Source organism: Falco cherrug, chromosome 7 (assembly GCF_023634085.1).
Source record: "Falco cherrug isolate bFalChe1 chromosome 7, bFalChe1.pri, whole genome shotgun sequence".
In the NCBI taxonomy this organism is placed as follows: domain Eukaryota; kingdom Metazoa; phylum Chordata; class Aves; order Falconiformes; family Falconidae; genus Falco; species Falco cherrug.
In genome coordinates, this window is record NC_073703.1 from 29,457,203 (window position 1) to 29,467,151 (window position 9,949).

The 9,949-nt window shown below is 43.8% G+C and overlaps 1 protein-coding gene across 2 annotated transcripts in view; it reads right to left on the minus strand.

The window, feature by feature from the left end:
- Positions 1–9,700, minus strand: part of NUDT14 (nudix hydrolase 14) — a 66,007-nt gene extending 56,307 nt beyond the window's left edge. The window contains exon 1 of one of the 2 annotated variants that reach the window (XM_055715989.1): positions 6,398–9,700. In XM_055715989.1, the coding sequence (XP_055571964.1) occupies positions 6,398–6,478 (81 nt within the window). In that variant the 5' untranslated portion in view covers positions 6,479–9,700. Of the gene's footprint in view, positions 1–5,634; positions 5,947–6,397 lie in introns of those variants that run through there. The other variant, XM_055715991.1, reaches the window with a different exon arrangement.
- Positions 9,701–9,949: the final 249 nt, after the last annotated feature.

A 9,949-nucleotide genomic window follows, 5' to 3' on the forward strand; every position in this document is an offset into this window, starting at 1 on the left:
GAACTGCAAATATATTACTCAGTAGCATATTTCCTACTACTGCAGACTTTTGAAGATTCAACAGAAGACTTAACTTGTTTGAACAGGTAACTTAAAAATCTGTTTACTCCCTCAACAGCATCATTTTTAACTGCCAAAATAGAAAAGAATGTTCTATGTTTGTAAAAAAGTAGACGGTAGCTCCAGAGAATATTTCAGGCAGCTGGGCACATTAATGTTGCCATTACCATATTAAAAAAATTCTGAATGCAAAATCAGATTGTTAATATTATTGTAACGCTGCACTGCTTTGCTTTTTTGTCTTCAAAGTTTTCATGACATTAATGATACAGACCTCACTTCTTTCTGCATGTATACATATTTTAATCTTCATGACATCTCCAAGACAGTTAAATTTTAAGGCACAGAAACAGTGGTTGCTCATAGTCACAAAAGAAAACAGTAGCAAATCTAAGATTAGAAATACGAAATTCCTTCTTCACTGATGAATAGCACGCTACTCCTGAAGTACATTTTCTACCCATTACAAAGTTCATGATGTGTTAAAATCTACGATAGTCTTAAAAAATACTTTAGAATGACTGTAAAACTCAAGAGATTATAATTGAATTCCCTTAACACTGAATGAAAACATACATTAAAATGAAATTGAATAGCGCATTTTTCATGTTTTTTATTTAATGAATGATTCTAAACATTAAATCAATAGAGGAAATGTGATGCACAGGCACTGGACTACTACTCTGAATTGCGCAAGGAATGTGAAGTTCACAAAAGACCAAATAATTCAAATTTACCACTACTGACTGTAACATTCAGTTGATATGCATGGAGTTTTTGAGGTTTATCCCACATCACTGAAACAGATACTCATTCACCATTCCACAGATTCGGAATACAAACTTGCAGACATACTGGGAACACTACTGACAGTTGATATTAGTCTAGTAGCAAAGTTCTGGGCAGAATATATGTTACAAAATGCAAGGAAACAGTGGCAATAGCTCCCTAGCCAGAACCACCTTCAAAAACAAAGCTATAGGAGTCTGGGCTAGATCCACAAAGGCTTTGATATGTGATTTCTGGGCAAAAGTTTCTGTAACAGCTCCCAGACATTATTCCCCCAGCTAGATGCTTACCCCAGCTGATGCTCTGCCTCCCCTTGAAGGATACCATCCCCAGCACAGAGGTCACCAAAAAGAATACGCAAAGGCAATTCGCTCAGTTCTATACAAAGCCCAGTAATTTCGATTAAAGGGCAGATGGAGGTGGGTTTGAACTGGAACAGCAGAGTAAGAGCTGGAGCAAAATGACTTTCCTTTCTGCTGATCCTCAGAGGGTAATAATTGCTAGCACAGGGACAAACAATTGTATGCAATAACTTCTCAAATTACTACAAGATTCACCAGAGCTCTGCCTGTCAAAGACCTGTCTGAGGATCCAAAGCCAACATGCAGAACCCCTGAAATCCCTGCTCAGGTGCTGATTTCTTCAGAAGACTACATTGAATCCAAATTCCCATTTGGGTACTTAATGATGCCCAAAATCCTAACTCTGCTCAACTACTACGACTCAGAGTCTACTTCATGACTTAGACCCAGCAGAATTATTAAACCTGTTGTTGGTTTTTTTGTGTCTAATATACAGGCCAGTGCCTGGCTAACACACACAAAAGAGAGCTGAAGATTTACACACAAATGTGCTTCCCAGCAGTGAGCACACTCTGCTGTGATGTGGGAAGCAGCATTAATTGAAGCAAGATCTTGCAGCCTGACTCTACCACATCCCAGGGAAATGCCCTAGCCCTTGGGCATTGAGTTAATCTCTCATTAGCCATCCCTCTGGTCTCTTGAATAAATTATTTATGAAAAGCAGAAAAACTTCAGTAGGAAAAAGTGAAAAGAGATTTACCAAGGAGTTCCTGGTAAAGAAGCCATTCCTTCAGGAGGTGACACATATTTCAAAAGAAAAAGCAAGCCACTTTAGATAACAAACCAATTTGCACTTTGGGGGCAAGTACACATTAAAACTAGCCAGATGCTATCCTATATGTGAGCAAAATTAATTTTCTTCTTTCAGTACCAAACAGAACAAAAGTTTGTAAACAGCGCTCCTACTGACAAAATTAGGAGAATATTCATCAAACTAAGCAAGGTACCTTATCTATCTCTCACCCTCAGGCCACCACATATAAAACAACATGGCTTACTTGACTGAGTGTCCCACCTGGAGAAAAGAGTTGATAGCTGAAAAGCCCAAGTAGAAAGTTAGGTCCATTTTGAGGAGCCGTTAGATGCCTATTTTGAAGAACATAGTTTTAAACTGTATCTTACCCCTCTATATTGACCCTAACCACATCTGCCTATAGCTTGGTGAATTCCATGACTCCTTTACTGCACTTCCATTTCTACCTTTGCACTGTACAATGACAGAATCAATAATTTAAAAAAGTTATTGATCCAGTGATTTGTCTGGTGAGCCAGGCTATTCTCCATAGCTTGGATGCCTAACACCAAGCTGCATGTTGCCTCAATCCACATGGTTCAAAACCTAGAATTCTTTTAGAAGGGTGTACACTTACTTTTATGCTCTATAGGAACCATTCAGAGCTCATCACTTACATTTAAAATATGAGTGGGTAAAGGCAGAGGATGATGAAAGACCTCATATGAAAGGATCTCATGACCCTTTCATGGAAGAGCAGATCCACCACGGACACAAACTGTTCTAACTTCAGGGGCTTCTATGATTTCCAACAATCCTCACTACAGCTAAATAGCCAGAAACATGCATTTTTCTCAGTCTTTTGGAAGAGTATTTCTATATGTAACCAAATATAACAGGTTCAATCCAAAGGACAACTCAAGCTCTTCGAACACAGGGAACTTGAGACTTGAGCACAAACCTCAGACACTGCTGGAGTTTTCTAACATGATAGCAAGCGCCTGACATCACCTAAGCACATACACCTCTGCCCTGCATGTGTTCACAACTCCCTGTCTGAACATCCAGATACCCAAGAAAAACACTCTACTGGCCAAAACAGTAATCCAATCTTTCAGCCTGAAATTTTGAATGTGTGAAGTGCCTCTGAGAACAGGTAGACAACCATGAGTCTCTGGCTCCACTCTTGATCAGGTGTGACCACAATCTTCTTCAGATGATTAATCTGTGTGGGTTTACAACAGTATTTATTCAGCATTTTGTTTATATTTTGCCCCTCAAATGGATCCTGTTCTGAGGTCTTGCAGATTTCTGGTGGTCCATAAACCTGCTAGAACAGCAGTGGTTTACAAGTCAGGGGGGCAGCAGGCTGAATGGATAAAATCAGACTAGCAAACTGATATAAATCATCTGTATCTAATTAATGTTTAACTGCTGAAGACCTAACTGTTTTAGCGATAGCAATGGGATCCAAATTACCTCCATTCAAGTAGCATAATTTTTACATGAAATGTCTAGGAATCAATGTTGTAACATATGTACTCATGATGAAATGTCTAGAAATCAATGCTGTAATGTAAGTGTTCATGAATGCTTAGAAATAATCTTAAAATCATGTTGTATGCAAGAATTCTTTCAATTTCCTGTTTGTACAGAAAAACAGTAGTTGTAAAAAACCAAACTAATAAAATAAAAACCTCTTACTCTGTAGAAGTCCTTGGACAGAGGATTTATGTTGACTATCAGTGTCTATTTATAGGAATGGATCTTTTTGAAAATAGCTTTGAAGATTTCAATCTTCAAGGCCCAAATTATCCTTCATCAATATTATAAAACACACAAAAAAATGCATCAATGAATCTTATTCAGACTACAATGAATTATAGGGAACATGTTATAGTTTCACAAAATGTATCTGTAAGATCACCCCAAGCCTTCCAGTTACAGCATGATGCCACATACTGCATAAATTACCCAAAATAGTTTCAGTTTTCACAATGCAACAAATGCCATTATTTAAGTTTTCCTCATTCAGATTGTTCTGTTACTCAGAAAGACTTTTTTACTAGATTTGGGTTTAGTTCAGCAAGCAGGTGCAGGGAATTTGTGGAAGGGGGAAACTAATTTTACTCTAAGATACACCAAGATAAGCACCAATTAGGAACTGAGAAGGAAGTTTCTTTTCTTTCTCCAGCTAGTGAATAAAAAAAAACTTTGGACTAGGGGAAGACCTACTCAGCATAAAACCATTAAGATCAAGGGCTAGATTTTGGAAATAGTTCTCAGTTTTAGATGACTGGCGGAATTTTCAAAAATTCTTAAGCATATCAGGCACCTAACACTCAGATTTTAGACACTTAACTGTTCCGGTATTTAGTGGGGTTTTCAGCAGGCCTAAATACCTTTGCAACAGTAAGTCAAATGACTAAAACTATTTAGTACATCCTCTGGTTAGTAAGTCAGTTTTCAAATGCAAAATATGTTTTTTAATAAACTTAGGGCCTGTCTCTCAGGTCAGGTGCAGACAGTTGTGCACTCGTTGAGCGTATGCTCTCAGTAGGCTGGACCCAAGCCAGCTTCTGTACAGATGCCATATAAACTATATTTTCACGTTCATTCTAAGACAGTACTACAGCCAAGAGAAACAATCTCTGCCCTCAGCCAGCCCCCAAACACTCATCCCTAACCACCACATTACCACCTCCTCTCTGCCAGCATAAGCATTTGAATCGAACCAAGACACCCTGTTTAGATTAAAACTAACTTCTTTTTTTGGCCAGATTAGGTTTGACCTGGACCAGATCCTTGATCCAGAGCACTATGTTGCCGCACAAACACGTGCACAAGGAGAGGAAGTAGCAAGATGTGCAGAAGGGTCAAAGCTACTTCTTTTGGTGGCAATGCTAGTCTCTGTCAAATCACAGCACGTGACCAAACGCATCCTTATTTCATCTTTACCATACCCATCACATTTAAGGCACCTGTATTCAAGTAGGTGTAATTTTCTAATACTGTTTTGTGCAGTTTAAATCCCATTTTTCATGTAAAGCATGACTCAGAAATGAAAATGAAATTAAGAAGTAAGACTTGTCACTTATAAACTAAGCCAGCAAAAAATCAGTACATGAAAGAATGTTCTTCAGGTTTTCTTCTGATAACTAAAAAGAAATAATTCAGTGTAAAGGTTTTAACTGTTCACGAATCAAAATGTTTTGCTTATCCCAACCAATGGGGAGAGAGCTTTCTTCAGGAAAGTCATGTACAAAATCTATCAAAAAAGGTTAAAAAATCCATTCATCTGCTTTGATGCAAGCTATCTGAACCCTTGCTTTTCCTTTTCTGTATCTTATCCCACTGCTTGACTTAGATACACCTCCTCCATATACATTCCCTCTTCTGCCTTTTCAACCAATGTGTTTAGAAGCAAAGCACAGAAGGAATATGAGAAGACGTGGTCTGCAGCATGCACTTCTAGGGCTGTCTGAATTCTGCATTTCCATTTCCATTTCCACCCCTCTACCTGGGTAGAAGCTCACCCTGGACCAGCTAATGCTGCATTGCCAGCTAGAGAAACAACCCGTGTGGTGCACGACCTCATCCGCAGAAAACATTCAAGGAACATGCGGCACATTACGCTGCGATAAGCAACTTTCCTTCCACATCTTGCACTCCTGCCACTGTTGGAGGTACCTGTTCCCTGGGCTCCGGTGAAAGGTGACTCACACTGACAGAAGCACGATAAGGACAGGGATTTCCTTCCCCACCTCCCACCTGCCGGCACTGAGGCTGGCCTGGCACAGCAGCGGCGTCACTTGTCCATGTAACAACCTGCCGCGCCCAGAGCTAGCCAGCGAGGAGCTCGACCTGCAGCCTACCAGCACCAAAACAAGACCCAAATCAAGAGGTGGCACGCTCAAAGGCGAACTGAAAAACCAGAACTGGGTTAAGGAGACAGCCCCGGACCCCGGCGAGGTGACGGGCACCCGGGGGCACGGCGCACCCACAGAGGAACTGGAGCGGTGGCACACCACGAAGCAGTGCCCTCCACTGGAACCGGTCTGTCGGGCTACCTGCACTGCCCACCCCGAGCCCACCTTCCCCGCCGCCAGGGGAGGCTGAGGCGGGCGGGCAGGGACGAAGCAGCCACCCGAGGGGCGGTTCCAGGCGGTGCGGGCCGGGAGGGCGCCATGAAGCTGAGGCCCACACTGCTCCGGCGACACCGCCACTGTCCCAAAATGGCGGAGGCGGGGGGGCGGGGGGTGCCAGGTCACCAGAAGGGCCCGCGGGCCGGCCGGCCCTTCTCCTTCAGCCTCCCGCCCCCCGTGCCGCACCGCAGCGGGGGAGGCCCCGCCGCCCGGCCGCGGCGGAGGGAAGGGGCGGGCGCGTGGGATGGCCCGGCCGTGAGGGAAGGGGCTGGGCGGGCGCCAAGGGGCGAGCTGCCGGCGCCACTCACCTGCCGGTAACAGAGGCGGAAAGGCCGCAGGTAGAGGGAGGAGGTGCAGGGTTTGAGCGCCAGCTCCTCGATGGCCTCCATCCCTGCGGGGGTCAGCGGCCGCCAGGAGGAGGAAGGAGGAGGAAGGGGAGAGGCGCGCGCAGCCGCCGGCGGCCGGGCCCTGGGCGGCGAGCAGAGCAGGGCCGGGCCGGGCAGAGCAGGGCCGGGCCGGGCAGGGCCCTGGGCGCCGGGCAGGGCAGGGCAGAGCAGGGCCGGGCAGGGCGCGGCAGGGCCCCGGTGCACCGCGGGCGGGCGGCCGCCGGCTGCTGCGCAGGGTCGGGCTCCCGGCGCGGTACGGGGCCCGGCTGCCCCTTGCCCGGCCGGCCGGCGCACGCTGACAGCCCGGGGCTGCGGCGCCCTCCTCCCTCGCAGAGCCGGGAGCTGGGTTTCACCCCGAACACGGGGACGCCACAGCTGCAGCACGGAGGGGCCTTGTCGTCTTTACGCCGCAAAAACGCTCATTTGTGATGGAGTTTTCTCAAAAGTTTGGCGAAGGTTGTCGGGGGGGGGGGCCAGTTACTTCCACACATTATGCCAAAATTCACGGGGTGCTGCTGCACTCCTAGAAATTGGTCTCCCTCTGAGGACTTGATACAACCTGCTTACTGGATTTTGCTACAAGTCGTCCTGAACCTGGACGTAGGTCAGATTTTGCAGGAGAAGGACCTTTGTGTCAAAAGCACAATCTCTTCTGACTGCGTGGTGTTTTCATGTCAACAACATGAGTTTTATTCATTGGTAGCCTGCGATGCGTCAGTCATTTGGTGCTTCTTAAACTTTCCCTCTCAGCGTCAGCTTCCAGCAGCGACCCAGCCCGTGGCAGAGCAATAAATGCAGCTTCAGTAAACTCATCTGGCTGCTTCAGCAACAAAGTTACAAAAAAATTACCCTCTTCCCTTTTAGTCTCTTTTTTTAAAACAAATCACTATTAGATTGAATGATTTCCTGATTTTCGTAGGAGTTTGATCATTGTTATGCAACCTTAGGTTAGATTCCCCTTGATGTTTTAATATTCCTGCTAATGATTTTCTAGATTTGTGAGTTCACAATTCGTAGTGCTCATTATCTCTTGTTTGTGTTTACTTTCCATGCAGATTTCCCAGTGTACAGATTTAGTTGCTATATAAAGCAAATTATTTTGTCAATATATCAACCACACTGAGAATAATCTGAAATTTCTTGCATCTGTTTCTTTTTTCTCTTCTAATCCTAATCTACTTCCACTGCATCACTATGAAAGTTTATTATCGTGTCATGTGGCATTAAGAATCTTAGCAGTATGGCTAAGAAGAACAGATCCAGTAACTGCAAAACTCGCTAAGAAGTAAATGAGGCAGCACTTACATTGCAGAATGCTTACCATCAGTTTTGATAACGCAAGTGACAAAAACATGCTTGGTGGAACTGAAAAGTGTGTTTTTTAAAAGTGTATTTGCAAAGCTATCATAACAATAGGCAACTAAATGTGTTTGATTAGCTGACTGAAAATATTTGTGCAAGTCTTATTTGCATCATTGGATATGTCCCTATATTTCTGTTTTTTTCAGAAGGATGTTGAGGTCATTCAAAGCTCCTGGGAACTTAAGCTGGGGTTTTTTTCTATTAAATTATTTCAGTCATCCAAGTCTAATTTAAGTATAAACAGAGTTTCCATGCACAGCACGTTTACAATATCTCTGTTTGCTTATGTTAAAAGTTACTGGCTACCCAGGTCGGTTCAGCCAGTTAGATTGCCCTCTTCAGTAAACATTCTGACACCACTTTAAGGTTTTGAGTGTGTGTGTGTTTTGGGGAACGTGTCATAGTGCCTGATGGATTGCTTATTCCATTCTTAGTCTTAGGTGAGAAGCTTTCAGGGTTGTGATGTGTCACAGACCTATCTTGCTAATGTACCTGGAACAGTTGAGTGCAGCGTGGCAGGAAAACACATTTCAGGGTGCTCTAGTCTTACAGTTGCAGTTGAAAGTTGTAGACTTCTTTGTCGGAAAATGTTCTTTGTGAATATGCTAGCTGAACTAAGGATGTAACAGGCTGAGATTGAGGAGCTGATTTAGTGTTACAGTTTCACAGGTGAAATCTGAGTGAGAGAATAAATAGGAAAAATATGCCCTGCATAGTGGGACTAACATAGAGCAGCTGGACCTGAATTTTGTTACTATTCTTCATTAAGGCCTAGGTACCCCGTGCAGCAAGTGTCTTTGCCTTTGGTAGTCCAGGAACAATCCTGAGAAGGAAATGCCCCTCAGCTCCCACTTATTCCAATGGACAATATCCAAGGGGACAACTTACTTTTGGGTGGGTGAGATGCACTCCGGCTTTCCTGTTCCCTTGCACTACTTCTGTGGCTTGCCCTTGTTGACTGGCACAGTGACTCCGACCTGACTCTAAATGCTCTGGTTTCATAGCAAGAATAACAAGAGGTTACAATGCAGGGAGGCTACTCAGCAGCTCGGCTGAGTGGTCAGGGGAGCTCTGTTCACACGTCCCACCATGGGACATGCCACCTTGTGCTCACTGCTTTGCTGGAGTGACTTGTTTCCAAAGGACATTGAGAGCCCAGGTGTGTTTGCTCAGACAGAGCGTTGCCCAGTATGGTTTTATAACCTCAGATAACAATCAGCTTGCAGATGTCTGAACTACTGTGTTGTGTGTTACTTGACATCCCTGTGTGTCTGCTCCTTTTTTAAAGCAGAAGTAGTAGTGGTGGTGTTCCACCAGAAACTTGTGAAAATAGACACTCATAATTCCAGAGTGTTCAAAGGACTGTGTTCATGTCTATTAGCTTCAGTAAGGTGATTCTGATACATAGGTCTAAGTAAGTCTAAGCCCATGTTTAATTGCTTGCAAAAATCTTTTGGTTTTGAGTAGCATTACTCCATAAAGGATCATTTAAGTTTCTGTGATACTGTACCTAGATGATCAGTTCCCAAACTTCTTGCACGCTGGATTACTCTTGGCTATCACAGTTCCTTTGCAGAGCACGAGCCATTACACTCCTAATTGAAATAGCTACCAGTGATATGCTTCCACAAACCAACTGCCTTGTGCCATCACATCTTCCTTGCTAAGTGTTACTGTTAATTTGACTCGCAAAAACCAGAAAGGTGTCAGAATGACAGGTTGCCTTTCTCTACATTAAATACATTCTTTTATCTTCCTTAGAAGTGGTTTCTGTATCGTATGTTGTTTTCTTGCCTTTTAAAGTAACAGATAAAAAGTTGTGAAAGTTGTCATGAGTGGTTTCCTCCTGGGTTCTTTAGTTTTCTGGAGCTGCTGGCCTCCTGTTGTAAAATACTAAAATCTAGATATTTTGCCTGCATGGGCTCTAAGGGTAATGATGTGATAACAGCCTAATAAAGAAAAGCAAAAAACATGAGTAAAAGTGTGTTTCTTTCCTGGAAAGAAAGATCAGCAGATTAGGTCAGCAGGCAGAGAGGAAAAATGAGAACTGTCCTCCTGTCTGGAGCTGAAGAGTCTTAAGGGAAGATTCAGTGGGATTTCTTATAAAGGATG